Source organism: Mercurialis annua, linkage group LG3 (genome assembly GCF_937616625.2).
Source record: "Mercurialis annua linkage group LG3, ddMerAnnu1.2, whole genome shotgun sequence".
Taxonomy (NCBI): Eukaryota; Viridiplantae; Streptophyta; class Magnoliopsida; order Malpighiales; family Euphorbiaceae; genus Mercurialis; species Mercurialis annua.
The window spans coordinates 61,498,603-61,515,480 of record NC_065572.1 but is presented as its reverse complement, the minus strand read 5'-3'; the positions used below and the strand labels follow the sequence as shown (position 1 = coordinate 61,515,480).

Here is a 16,878-nt window from a genome sequence, read left to right as displayed (position 1 = left end):
GTTTTACATTACGTGCTACGCACGTGGCCCGTAATGTGTTTCATCATATTTATTTTATATATATTATTATGAGTATTAAGGATGCTTTACTTTAGTTATTATTCTAAATTAATTATGTATTTTAATTGTATTAGAAGAAATATAATAAATACGTTATTTTAATCGTATTAGGAGTAGTTTTGACTTGAATTCCAAATTTAATCATTATCTATACTGTATATACCATTTCCAAAAGCAATATGGCTCACAATGCCCACATATAAACACCATTGTTATACATAAATTTTAAAGTAAATTTATAATTCAAGTTAAAATAATGAAGAGTAAAAAATGCCTGAAGTCAACATATATGTTCGTAGAATTAATTTAGTTTATTAGCTATTTTTTAGTTTATAATTAACCTATATTATAGTTCGTAGAGTTAATTTATTAGCTATTTTTTAGTTTATAATATAATTAGCCTATATTGTAGAGGTAGTAGTTTAATAGAAGTAATTTAACATTTAAAAATAAAAAGGACATTACTGTAAATTTGCCTGTCCCCCCCCATCCGTGCTTTTATATATAGTACTAGTTTTTCGCCACGTGCTACACACGTGAGCGATATTAATATGACCCGTTATATATATAAATTTATTAAATATAATAAATATTTTTAATTGATTATTATATATTATTTTTTTATTTATATGACCCGTTTTTTTATATTGAGCGATATTCATATGACCCGTTACGTATATAAATTTATTAAATATAATAAATATTTTTAATTAATTATTATATTTTTTTTATTTATATGACCCGGTTTTTTATATTATAATGCTCACAATGTAATCAAAATTGATAATTCTAAAAAAATGTTAAATAAATGAATTTTTAAATACTTATTCACGATACATATGAAAGATTAAAATTATCACCATCTAAAAAATTGATAAATTCTAAATTAAAAATTAAAAATGCAAGAAAATCAAATTAAATACACACCTTTTCTTAGAGCCGTCAATTTTTCCAGCTGATCTAATGGTGATTTACTATAGTAAATTTTCTGGCTATTATGAAGATCTCATCACATAATATAACATAAGCTACGTTATCCGAATCTGATTCTATAAACTAATTTTAATATTTCAAAAGCTAATTAGCCACCAACTTTGATCAAACTTCAAATGTGCAGCTTGAAAAAAATAAAAAGCACTAAGAAAGCAAATCAATGACCATATTTAGAAGAAGCCGATTTCTGTTATGTGTTTGCTTATTCAATTTCGTTTGATTTGCCTTTTTAATATATACTGTATGAGGTAAACTTTAACTAATTCACTACTATTAAATTTGTGTTTTGGTAGTAATCAAACTCCTATTCAATTTCGTTTAATTTTATGAATACATATTATTATAACTTTAATGAAGTCTATTATTGTAATTTTGCATGTCCCCCCCTTCACACTTATAGTATAATTACTAGTTTTTCGCCACGTGCTACGCACGTGAGCGATATTTATATGACCCGTTAAATATTTAATTTTAGTTAAATTATTAAATAAATTGGTATAGTTGTTAATAAAGTATTGTGAATTATTTTTTATCGGTATGTGCTACACACATGAGTGATAATTATTTGACCCGTTATTTGATCTCAATATTAATTAAATTATTAAATATAATATTTTAGCTATAAATAAATGATTATAAAATATTTTTTACTAAAATTAAAATTACAGTATGCAAATGATATTTGTATGACTCGTTACATATATGAATTAAGCAGAATACATTTATAGTAATCTCACATTAATTTAAAAATAATATATCTATCAAAATTAAATTATTATTTTTAAGATATTATAAAATAATGAAGAGTTTAACTTAATTAATGAAGCGTTTAACTCCAACTGACATTAGAAAATACCAAATTATCAGGAGCTTTATATCAATAAGATAATAGTAATCTCTAAGAAAAAAAAATATAAGTCAAATCACTATATTAACTTTAATTAAAGTATTTAAATTTCACAGTATTCTTTTAGTAGTTAAACGGATATTCTCTGCATAAATATATAGCAACATAAGTCTCCATTTTTTTAATTAAAAAGAACAATATTATAGGAAAAAACTACGACTGGTTACAAACATTACCTTTGGCAAATTGGATTATGAGAAATTATGACTTCTAAAATGATCATTTAAACAATAAATCCTGCACAACACATCAAAGAAAAGTTTTCATAGTTATAATGCTATTATAATTGACTGGCTATTAATTAATCAATATTTTCCAAGAACATTCTGAATTTCAAAAATGATAAATAAGATATTAATCCAACATATTTCTTGATTTAAATTAGTTACCGCAAATAACATACAAGAATCTGCTATAGTCTCCAAATTTAGTTTATCCTGCATAAATTTAAAAGGTTCAAATAAGTTATTAAATTGTAAAGCATTCAAGTCTCTTTTTGAGCAACAATTAAATATTGATCCATATGGCATTATGTCAGAGTTAGATAGCACAATCAGAGATATCAAACCGTACAAGGACTTCAACCAGATTATAAGAATTTCGAACAGCCGCTTTTCAGAGTGTTTAATACTAACCGAGAAATTTATATTGTTAGTGAATTTATAATAACATGGTGATCTTTTTCATGGCTATCAATTCAATTAGTAGTTTACATTAATTAGAAGTTTAAAATAAATAGTAGTTTATTTTAATTAGAAGTCTAAAGTAGTAATTTACGTTATCTTCATTTGTCAAATTTTTTTATTCATTAATTATTTAATTGTATTTTATAATTAACTATTATTAGCTGGGAGAAATTAGTGTCTTATTAACATTCTTCTTTTAGAAAAAGAATCCTATTAGCTTACTAATCCTTCAAAATTCACGTAGCAATTAAACTTCTTTCCTTTGTAATTAATTAGTTCTATTGTTATTTTAAAAAAAGTCCTATTAGCTTAACAATCCTTCAAAATTCACGTTAATTAAACTTCTTTTCCTTGTTAATGTAAAACTATTAGCTAATTGGTTCTATTATAATTATTAATTTATATGGACTCTAATATCGTAATTTTGCCTGTCCCCCCCCCCCCCCTCCTTCACACTTATAGTATAGTTACTAGCGTTTCGCCACGTGCTACGCACGTGAGCGGCATTTACATGACCCGTTATTTAAATTTAAAATTATTAAAATATTAAATTAATATATTTATTTTAAATAAATTATATATTTTTTTCTTTTAAATCGAAATAATATAAGAGTCTCACCCTGTTGTTATAGAGTATTCCTTCATTATTATAATATACATTCAATTAATTGAATTACTGAATATAATACTTTCATTGAATTCCTAAATATGATACTTTTCTTTTCAATAAGTTATTATAAATTATTTATCATTAAATTAAAAACTTTATCTTAGACAATTAGTAGTTTAGTGAATTGATATCCTAATTAAAATTAAACTTTTTTTTGAAGAAATTGAATTAAACATAGCAAAATAAATCCAGTATATAGATTTACTGTAGCAATTGTGGTTTGCAATAGAAGTATTACTATATTAGGAGTGATTTTCAATATATAAGAAGTGGTATTATAGTATAATTCATAGAATTAATGTCTTCTCTTATTTTCTTCATATCAACTATTACCGTAATTATAAGATATTAGTAGTGTTGTGAACCTTATATAATTAAACTCCCTACGCTTCTATTTCCTTATAAAAATTAAACTCTTATTATGGTATCTTTATTTATAATTACAAACTATTATAAAATATATAATTAATAATTTTTTTTTACTGTTCAAATTCAAATTGTAGTATGTATATATTTTTTAGTAATTGTTATTAAAAAAGATTTATTAGAATTAAAATTATTGTGCGTGAATAATATTAACATGATCCGTTAAACAGTAAATATTAATTGAATTGTTAATAAAATATTTTAATTTTCAATAAATTATTATAAATAACTGTAGATTAAATTTCTTATATGCTATAAGCATGTGTAGATTAAGATTGCTATGTGCACATCGGGCTATTAAGCCTGACTACATTTTTTGATCAACTTTTAAGATCGACCCGCCTAACTAACTATATTAAATCTACCCGCCTAACTAACTATATTGGAATCATACGATTTTCATGGGGGTACTTCCTCTCTCATCTCTCTAAACTCTTTCTTTCTTTTCAGAAACCCTAGCCGCAACAAAAGGGAGGTGATTTTGGCCATTGTTTGGTTCAAAATCACCTCCCTACCTTCTCGTTTTCTCTTTAAATCTCGTATTTAGTTTATTTTACGTCAATAATCACAGATCTGAGATCTGTTGGTTTTTTCTTTCTTCCTTTATGGATGTTTTGTCTTCCTTAGTGGAGTTCTGCCTCTTACCCTTTATGGGTTTTGCTATTTCCTTGATGGAATTATCTACGGAACGTAGATCTGAAGTGCTATCAGTAGAAATTTTATTTCTAATATCCTCTCAATCAGACTCATTCAAAGACCAAAGAGTCGATTTGTGGTTTAAAATAACCTTCGAGTGGAGCGGACGGATCGCCGAGTTGCACATTCAAAGAGCTCCGTCAATGCGATTGAAGAAATTAGATATAATTTTTTGTTATTTTACTGATGTTCTATTATTATACCTCTTGAATGTATTGATATATTCAATATTTGATCAAGTTGTATTTTTATTTCCCTATTAATGAAATTTTCATTATTCTCAAAAAAAAAAAAACTAACTATATTGGAATCAAACTCTTATATTTTTAATTGTTTTTTTGTTTCTACAAGATAAAAAAGAAGCAACCCTAACCCAATGAAAAAAAAAAAGCAATCCTAACCCAAATATATTTATATTAGTACGCTTAAATTTTTATTTTAATATTAAAATTATTTTTTTGTTGTTGTTAGAATTAAACTTGTACATAATTACTATTATGTTAATAATTATACCTTAATGAATCATATTATTGCAATTTTGTCTGTCCCCCCTCCCACAGATAAGCAAATATTAATCAAATTTATAGCTATAATTAATAAATAACACCGTAAACAAATTATTTTTGTATGAAAACATTACCTCGTAATCAATAAACGGTTTTTGTTTATTTGGATTAAACAGAGCATCTTTGACCTTCGACAAATGAAATAATTAGACAATTTATGTTTAGTAATTTCACTTCAAATATATATATAGAGTTCCCGTTTTTTTAATTTCAATTAACAATCATAATAGAAAAGAAGGACCAACTACGAATCACAAGTAATACACATCAAAAATTAATTAGGGCTACCAACAGTAAAATTAATCCATTAGATAATTTCTATATTAACAATCAAAGCAGCAACAGACATAATCATCAAATTCACTAACATATTAAATTAATTGATGTCGTTGTTGTCAAAATCATCCTCGAAATTATTGAAGAAATCAGCATCAACCAGCTTGTTATCGATATTCACCACGCCTTCACCGAAAATCTCCAACGGATCCACATCATCAACGTCCATCCCACCGACGATCTTGCTCGTCCATGTCAGCAAAGTACGCCATCTGCATCGGCCTCATGTTCGCTGGAATTTCACCTGTTTATTTAATATGTGGCTCTTATATATAGAGTTCCCTTTTGATATTGTATTCCTTTTTTTTTTGAACAAATGAGATTATCATTAAGAAGAGATAGAGTCAGCGTACAAAAGAGCCATGAGCTCAGAGGGTGGATAAAGATACCACACTGGATTATACAAAATAACGCTTGCTTTGCTCACCCAATCAGCAACACAGTTTTGCTTACGATTGATGTGCGAAAAATTACAACTGAAAGTACTAGCAAGACTTATAATCTCTTCAATAATTGGCTTGATATCCCACGGAATAACTTCGTCGTTGCGGTTACAACATCGAATCACAACTGAAGAGTCAGATTCACAATCTACTTGGGGCCACCCAGAGTTGATTGCACATCTGACTGCATCCCGGAGAGCGAGAGCCTCAGCGGCTAGAGCTGATCTACATGGGACTCTAACCGCTTTACCAAAAATCAGATGACCATGGTGGTCCCTAGTGACAAAAGCTGTAGTGGCCATCTGGGAGCTGATGTCAAAGGAGGCATCTGAGTTAATCTTGAGCCTGCCAGAAGGTGGCAGCAGCCATTTCTGATGATGGGTAGAAGCAGCTGGGGCCCTTGGGGCAGGAGAGGAGACTTCTAACTGAAAGCAGTAGCTTTTCCATGCTCTGTCCACTATCACGCCGGGATTGGAAGGCGACTGGCTGAAAATAGCTGAGTTCCTTGTTGGAGATGGAGGTAGGCTCACTCGTGTACAGGTGCTCGAAGAAAGAACGGACAGCTTCCCTAATTGCAGATTCTGATTCAGCCCAAGAACCGCCAGGGAGCATAAGCTTACAGAGTTGATTCCGTTGCCTTCTAATAATAGTTGAAACATGAAAAAATCTGGTGTTTCTGTCTCCTTGCTTGAGCCAGGCAATACGGGACTTTTGATGCCAAAACGATTCTTCCTGTTAATAGGCTGCATCGATGTCCTTCAGAATAGCATGTTCTTGGTCGGAGATGTCCTGAGGGGGAGGGGAGGATCTTTGGAGGGTCTCAAGTTTAATTCTCAATGCATCAATGCGTCTAGCTGAGTTGCCAAAATGGGAGCGACTCCAAGATTTTAGATTCTCCTTGCACCTGTGGAGCTTGAGAGAGAAGGAGTTGGTGGAATCTGCTTTGTTGATCCAAGCTTCCTCCACTACAGTCACGCTTTCCGGCGCTTCTAGCCATCTGTTCTGGAGCTTGAAGAGACTCCGAGACTTTTTATGGTTTTTATGCAGCATAACCACCAGAGGCCTGTGGTCGGAGCCTATCATAGCTTCATGAAGAACTTGGGCAAATTGGAACTTTTCTCTCCAAAGGACGTTGGCCATGCCCAGATCGATTCTTTCTAAAATTCGCCTGCGCCCTGTTTGCTTATTGGACCAGGTGAAACGGTTCCCCTTGAATCCCATATCTAGGAGCCCTAAGTCTGAAAGAAATTCGTTAAATTCAATAATATTCGTTAAAAGTGTATTTGCGACGGATAATGAGTGAATTGCGACGGAATTTTCCGTCGCAAAACAGCAGATATGCAGTAGTGGGGCAAGCTCATATTTAATTTCATTCTCCTATTAAAAGATAAACGATTAATATTTAGTACTAAATTAATCTCTAGCAATTTTAAATATACGCAAATGAGCGGTACCTATATGACCCGTTATGTATAGTAAATATTATGAAATTATAAGTATAATATTAGTTTTTAATATGTTAATATTTTATACATTATTAGTTGATTTTTTAAATTCAATAAATGAATGTTATATTTTAATTGACAGTGAGTATTATTTTATCAACAAAGCACTTTGACCTTTAATTATAAAACTACATACCTTTCTAATCAGATTTCTAATTAGGTTTAGATATGTAAAATACAACTAATTAGACTTCTATTTTGCTACAAACTTACACTAAGTTTATTATTAAATAATTACCTGCTCATGCAAACGTGTATTAGACTTCTACTTAAAAAATGAATTGCGCGTAAACTCTTCCTTATTTATTTATATTATATTATTTAAGCGTAAACTCTTCCTTATTTATTATATTATATTATTTAACCCTTAATGAAACCTATTATCGTAATTTTGCCTGTCCCCCCCCTTCCCACATATAAGATAGTTATTGATAGATAGATTATAGATAGATAGATTATATCAATTTTTTATTTATAATTAATAATAATTAGTTAAGAATTTTTGTAAAAAAATATATAATATATTCGGTTATTAAATTTTTTTTCATAGTAAATTTATTTTTCTTTTGATTTTATAATAATCATAATTAAATAATTAATTTAATTTTATAAATAATATCTTAAAAATAATAAGATAGAAATTTAAATAATAATATATTGACTATATACAATATTTTAATTTTATAGTTCAATCAAACTAAAAGATAGGTATTCCTACTAATTTGGAGACAATTTAGTTATCTTTTACATACTAAAAACTAAATTGGAGATAATTTAGCTACCTATTCTAATTAGGGTTTTATTACAATAGTAATTAATTAAATAACTAATTAATTAATGACTATAAAAAACTTTTATTTAGTAGTAAACTGAAAAGGATTATTCAGTAAATTTGTCTGTCCCCCCCTCATCCGTGCTTTTATATATAGTATAGATTTCGACATTGTGATTTTGAACAAAGTATCAATTCATTCCTCGACTTGGCACAAAATATTAAAAAAGTCATTTTCAAGAATTTTGGTAGAAATGAATTCCCGAACTTGATAAAAAAGATCACACTACACCTCCCCAAGAGAGTAAAACGTACTCTCCGGTTTTGAATGATAAAAAGTTCAAAATAGTTCTATGAGCAGAGCGGAGTTCGGGGGGGAAGGGAGGCGCTCGCCTAGACTTATGACTGACCTTTGTTCTGTAAAGGTTTGAAAAATGTGAAGTTGCCACCTAAATCATCTAGAAAATGTCTTTTCTAACGATTGGATAATCTCACTCGCTTATGCTAAAACAAAACAACTTCAATTCAACATGAATTGAAGTTCACATTAAAATAGTTATTATAGGAATATTATGATTGGTTAGTTGTTCTTTAAATTTTTATTTATTTATCGTAAGACGATCGCATGGATTCAAGTTCAACTCGTACAAGGAACACAGAACGTGATGATGAAGATACTAACTCTTCTTTTGACCCCAAGAAGTGAAAAATGAATTCAGATGCTTGGAAAGAATTTATACTTATCGAAGAAAATTTTTCAGATAACAAAGATAGAGCAAAGTGTGTTCATTGTTAGAAGAATTATATTGCGGAGTCGACTCACGGCACAACAAATCTTAATCACATTTGAAGGTTTGTAAACTTCATATGTTAAGAATCATTAATGTTGAGAAAAGAGTTGTCAAACCATTTGATCAAGAAGGGTATAAAGAACACCTAGATAATTTAGCCGTCATTACTTATGGATATACATTTACTTTTGCCGAACATGAGGAAAATAGGAAACTTCACATCTACTTGGCAGAAGATGTAAAACCTATTTGTAGAAATACGATGAAAAACATTATCTTACAATACACAAAAAAGACATGGCTAGAGTTAGGAAAGTTTGAAAGAAATAGGTGGAATTTTTCTTACTTTAGATATGTGAACTTCATGTGTTACTTAGGGCTATTTGTGTCTTACAATTCATTATGTTGATAAAGATTGAAAATTATATAGTAAGATACTCAATTTTTATCACCTCCCTCCTCCACATAGTGTTATTGTTTTATTTCAAAAAGTTTATGAATAAATATAATTTTTGGGAATTGAAAAACAAATTTGCACAATCACATTAGACAATGCTAGGGCAAACGACAATATGCAAGCTTTATTGTGTGACCAGCTTAGTTCGAGTGGTAATTTAATTTGTAATGAAAATTTATTTCATGTTCGATGTGATGCTCACGTTTTAAACCTTATTCCGCAAGAAGGGCTAACAGTGATTGATATTTCAGTTTATAAGCTTAGAGAAGCGGTTAAATATGTGACCGGGTCAGAGGGAAAAGAATTGAAATTCTATGATTGTGCTAAAAGGAACGTATGGAACTCTACTTTTCTTTTGCTTGAGAGGGCTCTCGGATATATACATGCTTTTGATGCATTGAGTGTAACCGATAACAATTTTGTTTGGGGGTTGACAAATGATGAATGGACTAGAGTTACAAAGATTTGTAATTTTTTAAAGCTATTAATAATATCTCAACTCTATTTTCTAGGATTAGTTATCCAACATCAACTTTGTACTTTATCAATGTTTGGAAGAGTCAACTATTTCTTTTAGAAGAGCAAAAAAATGGCGAGTCATGTATTATTGAGATGTCTGAAGGATATTGAAGAAGTTCGAAAAATATTAATCTCCTCAAATATTCTAGGAGTGTTGCTATTGGTAATTCTCGGGCTGCTCTTATTGCTGAATTAAAAGATTCAGCAATATTAGATGTCATTATTGAGTACCTGATATAAACGAAGTACTCGTTTAGTAAACATTTAATTAACTCTTAGTAATTTAAATAATATAAACTGTTACCTATTCGTCGTTATATATGCTCTTGCCCATTTACCTAATCCAATATCTTACAGGTATGGTCGATTTCCGACATTTAGGCCATCAAGTTCTTCCATGAAATAGTCAAAACCTTTTGTTGTGTGTGTCTTTGCAACCCCAAAAAAACACTCTTTCAAACTCTTAGGACTCTTTGGATTGACTTTAAAGTGTCGTTTCACGTTATTCAAAAGATGATACACGCAAATTCTATGACTCACTAAAGGGAATACTGAAGTTGCAGCGTTACGAATGCCTTCATTCCTATCAGGCACAATACATAAATTGTCCTTTTCATCTAAAGCTTCTTTTATTTTTTTCAAAACAATATTGCCAAGACGCATCATTTTCAAAGTCCACAACACAAAATGCAAGAGGAAATATCTTACTATCGCCGTCTTGTGTAGATGCAATTAGTAGAGTTTCTCCGTACTTTGATTTTGAAAATGTCACATCCACTACAATAACTGGTCTATAATAATTCTAGCCCTTTGTAGATGCATCAAGAGCCATGAAAATATACTGAAAGGTAACCCCATCAGATGTTCGTAAGTCTACAACTGACCCTGAATTTGTTTTAAGTAGCATATTCAAGAAACTTGGCAAAACTGAATAAGAATCTCGTGGTTTACCTCTAAGCTGATCAAGTGCTTTTCCCTTTGCTCTCTGTGCCTTGTTGTAATTCAAAATAACGCCATAGTCTCTTTGCATGTCAGCTATGATATCTGCAGGTGTATAAACTGTTTTTACATTCATGAACTTTGATTTAATCATTTCACAAATTACTGAAGATATCTCTTGCCGTTGTTCTTCCATTCCCATTTTTGGCAGACATGTGTGAATATTTTCCAGTCTTCTAATAACAAACAAACTTGTTTTTTCGTCCCTTGAAGCCCTTAATTTCCATTTGCAATTTTCGTCTAGGCAATTAATCAAATATTCCAACTTGCACGATTTACCAACTGTATACTGAAAGTTGTTCTCAATTGCGTACAAACACAAACATGTTTTCATAATCTTTTTACCCTTGAATCTTTGTCCAACAAAGTCCTTGACTGGTGGTTCCGATACAACTTCATCGTCATCAGGTTCATTTGTGGGTTCTTCTTCGTCCTCAATTCCCGTGTGCATGCATATCATTTCAGCATATTTGACAATATCCGTTGACGTGTTACTGCAAATTGAAGGTTCCTTTGTGTTTTCCAGCATGTTGATCACAGTTTTATTGTTAAACTCAATCATTTCTTGCTGATTTTGACGCCTTTTAGTTGTGATGCACAATGGATAACTTGTCATGCTTGCTGAGTTCTTTTTCAATTCAATGAAAACTTCCATGCTTACATTGTCATCAATATGCAAAGCCTGCTGGTTTTGTTCAAACTTATATTTAATTTCTATTCAAGTTTCCCAATCGTTAACTTTCAGTATACCAAAAATGATTGATTTCAGCTTCTCAAAATCATCATCTTCTTTAACTAAAATACCTCTGATTTGGTAAGTTGTGTAGTTAAGATATTGGTCCCATACTCCATCATAATAAACAAGAATCTGCACCGGTGTCATTCCTATAAAATAATACATATTTTAATTTTCAATCATTTAATACATAAACATCATTAATAAATTTACACCCTTTTTCTCATGTTTGACAAACCTCTTACCCGTATCAGAATGATAATTTTTATATTTTTTTCTTTGCTGAATTGTAGTGTATTGTCTATGGATTTCAGTTTTCGAATAGTGTTTTAGCCGAATGTGTATTTTCTCTAGTGTAAAAGAAGTTAAAAGAGGTAATTCAATTTAAAAAATTGAATTTGCAATTATTGATTTTCAAAGATTTGGAGTAATATTCTCAAAAATCATTTAATGTGAGATATCTAAATCTTGATTAATATTCTATAAATCATTTAATGTGAAGTATTTAAGGAGATATTCATTATGAAATAAGCTGTTGTCTTTTGAAAAAGTCACTGGATTTTTCAACTATCATTAGTTATTTTTGCTAAAAAAATTACAGCCTCTATATTCTTCAAGTTTCATTATTCTGCTTGTATTTTTGGGAATATTTTGACAAATGTAGGTCATTGGGTAAAAGATTCTGGAGGTTATCGAACTTTGTACAAGTTGCAAAATGGTCACTCAATTTCAAAACGTTACAAAATGACTACTCTACTATAAAAACCCGACTTCCGGCGGTTTTTAAATAAATTCTGGCCAATTATTTCCTGCGTGGCAGCCGGAGTCCGAATCACCCTCCCTTTTTTGCCATGTCATCATCTTCTTCCTCAGATTTCTTAAAAAATTAAACACCTAAAATGGGAAAAAAAATTAATCATCCCCTACCACCTACACCATCACCATCTGCCACCTCTACCTGCCGCCGCCACCCTTACTAGCCGCCTTCCTTCTTCGTCTGGGTTCTAACTAGACGAAGATCTTCATCTGGGTTCGACCCAGGCGAAGATCACTTCGTCTACGACGAACCCAGATGGAGATCTTCGTCTGGGTTCCTTTCCGGACGAAGCTCTTCGTCTGGGGATGAACACAGACGGAGAGCTCCGTCGGCTTTCATCCCCAGATGAAATTTTTTGTTGACGTTTGTTCCCAAACAACAGTCGACGGCTGAATGGTGGTCGTGCTAGAGGAGGTGGAAGTGCTGGGACAAACAGATGGCGGCGGCACTGGGAGGTGAAGGTGGTGGCGGCGCTGCAACATGAAAATGGAGTTGTAGGGTATTTTTTGTTAGGAATAATAAGAAGAAGAAGCTGACATGGCAAGCTAACATGGCAAGCTGATGTGACATATTATAAGATTATAGTATGACATGGTAAAAAAGGGAGGGATGACTCGGACTCCAGCTACCACGTCTGATTATTTTGGTCTGCATTCATTTACAGGCCATCAGAGGTTCACTTAGTAAGAGTATGGTGATCATTTTGTAACGTTTTAAAATTCAGTTACCATTTTATAACTTGGTGAAAGTTTAGTAATCCCAAGAATTTTTAACCCGTAGGTCATTTGTCAATTTTTCTCTAAATTCAAATTAAAAATATGATCCATTAGTATATATTAGTTCAATCACATCAAAAATAGCCCAGTCTAAAATCACCCAGCTCAAATAATTACACCCAAAACCACCCAATATTGTCCATTTGCGGGGTTGGTTCAAGTGATAAGCGGCTTGATATTGCTTATGCAAGGTCTCGTGTTCTAGTCTTGGGAATGCAAAAAAATTTCACTGGGAGACTCACCAACCATATCAGGTGCGCGATGCGGGTCGGATCCGGATTAGTCAGGGCGAAACCCTGAAAACCGGATGGGCTTACCAAGAAAACAGAGAGAATGATTCATCTTATTTGTAAGGGTTAAATACTATTACCCCCCTGAATTTAGGTCATAATTATTACTTCATCACTTAATTTTAAAAAGTGAATTAGTTCCCCCCTGAGTATTCATTAAATTCATGACAAACCCCCTCCGTCTCTCATTCCGTCAAATGTACGTTAGTTTCGCCCCATCTGTTGGTCAAAGTAAACAAAATATTTTTAAAACCCAAAAATACGCTCCCTTGTTGAAATATTATACCCCCCCTGCTTTTTATGTTTATAAAATTATGTCCCCCCTGCTTTTTGGCTCTATTGCATTATATCCCCCCTGCTTTTTGGCTCTACTGAACTATATACCCCTGCATAATTACTTATAAAGTGACCTATAATTAAGAACTATAAATAAACACATTCACAGTTTAAATCAACAATGCTCAAACACAAAGCATGTAAATATCAGATTTTTGATTCACTGTTAGTTGCATTAACAATTTGCATACACGTTACCAAACAATAGCAATACTGCATGCTCCAAAAACTAGCAATATTGTATGCTACCAAAAATTAGCCATAATGTATGCTACCACAAAATTACAAACTATCAAAAGACTATAAAACCATAATGTTCCAAAAATTCAGCATTATGCACACGAAAATATATGCGCTATCCAGTTTGACGTTCTTGATCTTTTGCTCGAAGCAGTCTATGCATGGCTTTCTTGTGTTGCACCTTCAGTGACGTTTCTTGCTTTTCCAGTCCTCTTAGTCTACCTTGGTGCCTGTAATTGACAATAAGAATCGATGTTATTTGTATGGAATGAAAACAGATAAATAGTTGATTATGAAAAAATAACTAAACTTACTCGTTGGTCATTGGTTGTTCGCTGACAGCCTCTTTTGTTGTGGCCTAATTGACCGCATGTTGTGCATCGAACTGTATTAACTCTCTTAGATGCTGTAGAAGGAGCGGGTTCTCCGGCTTCCCTACGTCTATTTTTTCTTGGTCTTCCAGGTAATCTCTTAAGAGGCGGGGGCAGTAAATGTAGAAATGTATCATCCGTGGTCATATCCATTTCAGGCATGGGATGTAATGCACCATTATAAGTTTTTAAATATCTTTCGATTGAGTGGTAATCATCACAAAAATCCTCTGCATTCAGTCTTTTATAGCCAATGCAAATACATGCATGCTTACAAGGCATTCCAGAGATATCCCACCACTGGCAACTACATTTTCGCTCTCTAAGATTGACCGCAAATTTAGCTTTTCCCTCTTTAACTTCAAACTCATCATTTCTACCAGGTATAACTCTACATTGCCTCCTACTCTCATTAATGACTTTGTTTAACATCTTTTGTGCATGAGGTGTTAGCTTACCCTCCCAAGTACTTCCTACTGCATATCTCTTATGTAATCTAACCATGCATTTTTCCCTAAAACAGTCTAATAAGGTGGTAATAGGCATCCCTCGTAACTTTCCAATCCAAGCATTAAATGATTCAGACATATTATTACTAATAAGGTCACTTTTAGCATCTTTAGTAAAAGCATGTTTACACCAATGCTTTAGCTTTACCTTTAATAACCACTTACTAGCCTTACCATTATCAATTTTCTGTATCTCTTTCATTACAGCCCAAAATGAAAATCCAGTTGTGCTTCGTGCTGCCATCCAAAACTTCGGCCTTAGAGAAATTTCAGGAAATTGCTTGATGAAATTGGAGAAGATATGTCTACAACAATATCTGTGTGTAGCTGTTGGAAATATGTTGGACACTGCCTCAATCAACCCCTATAATGGAAATAAATTATCAAAATAAGTCACCTATTTAAAAATAAAAGACATACAAATTGGAAATAAAAATATACCTTTTGTCTATCTGACATGAATGTATAGTGTTTGCCTTCATCTTCTCCTCCAATACATTGTTTTAAACAGTCTAGAAAAAACTCCCAGCTTTGATAACACTCCCCTTCAACAATTGCAATTGCTATAGGCAGGATTCCTCTATTTCCACCCAAAGCTACAGCATTAAGAAGACAGCCTCCATATGGACCTTTTATGACACCCATCAACTCCTATTAAAGGTCTACAACCCTTAAGAAATCCAATGATCAAAGGTTCAAATGCTATAAAAATTCTCTTGAATTGACCTGGTTCATCCATATTTTGTCTCTCATAATGCTCAAACTTTACAAATGTTCCAGGATTAATGTTCATTAAATTTTTGATATACACCTTTAAGAACTTATAAGACTCAGCGTGTGATCCCTCTACTGATTCTTTTACTGCATTTCTTGCTTTGTACAACTGCCATTTGGGAGGTTGAATGCCCCAATTCTGCTGCATTTCTTTCTCCATTAGATCATAGCTCATGTTCCCATCCACAGCTAGTTTCTCATGAAGTTTGCTTGTAACCCATTTTGTATTTGCATTTGGATTTTTATTATCAGTGGGTCTAATGCAGCTATGCTCATCAATCAAAGTTTTTATCATGAAGGTATGCTTATCACATAAAGCAGAGGCATGTACCCTCCATTGGCATCCCTCCCCTTTGCAAAGTACTGTTACCCTATTTTTATCATTCACCTTCCAATGTAGCAAATATCCCCCTTTAATTGCATAATCCCTAAGAACCTTTCTATATTCATAGACATCATCAAACACCTGGTTCTCTTTCAAAATTATATCGCCGTCATCAGTGCGAGTAAAAGAAACGACTTCCATTTCTTTGAAAGGGTCAAAATTACCATTTCTTTTAGATGATCTCATTGACTCATACTCACCATCACTCTCACTGGTTGTGATTGCAGCAATTGACTTATCAGAACCTGCATCACTTAGTTTCTCATCACCACTTAATAAAATTTCATCCTCCATATATTCATCGTCTGTACTTACTAAGCTATCACTACCCGTATCTTCTTCATTATCTGCATTCCATTCATGATCATCATCATTTGGAGGTTGCTGAAAATTCTCATCATTTAAGAAGACATTATCTTGGGTACTGTTATTGCGAACCATCCTGGAAAACCTTCCTCTTAAAGTTTTACCCGTTCCTCTTCCCCTTTCTATTAGATTCCCAATACTTCCTCTAGCTGCCTCACCATTTCCTCTACCAGCCCTACCTCTTCTTCCACCTCTACCTTGATTTCCCCTTACATATACGTATTGAATATCCCTAAAAATTTCAGAACCATGAATTTCTTGTATTTATCTTTCAGTTCTGTTTAACTCACCAACAACCCTTATAATTTCTGATTCTAATCCATTTTCATTTTCTGGTGCATTAGGCATTTCTATTTCTATTGTGTTTGATTCATATTGAGCATCTCTAATGGCTTCCTCTAACTCCAACTAAAAACAAAAATCAAAAATTACATAATTAATGTTTCAGTATA

At 32.1% G+C, this 16,878-nt stretch overlaps 2 protein-coding genes across 2 annotated transcripts; both read right to left on the bottom strand.

The window, feature by feature from the left end:
* Positions 1-13,986: 13,986 nt before the first annotated feature.
* On the bottom strand, positions 13,987-15,039 carry LOC126673085 (uncharacterized). Its single transcript, XM_050367056.2, has 2 exons — positions 14,336-15,039; positions 13,987-14,251 (listed from the first exon to the last, which is right to left on the bottom strand). Exons 1-2 carry the CDS (start codon positions 14,978-14,980, stop codon positions 14,240-14,242), a joined length of 657 nt encoding a protein of 218 aa, XP_050223013.1. The 5' UTR covers positions 14,981-15,039; the 3' UTR covers positions 13,987-14,239.
* LOC126672797 (uncharacterized) lies at positions 15,003-16,501 on the bottom strand. Its single transcript, XM_050366749.2, has 4 exons — positions 15,628-16,501; positions 15,343-15,530; positions 15,045-15,265; positions 15,003-15,009 (listed from the first exon to the last, which is right to left on the bottom strand). Exons 1-4 carry the CDS (start codon positions 16,499-16,501, stop codon positions 15,003-15,005), a joined length of 1,290 nt encoding a protein of 429 aa, XP_050222706.1.
* Positions 16,502-16,878: the final 377 nt, after the last annotated feature.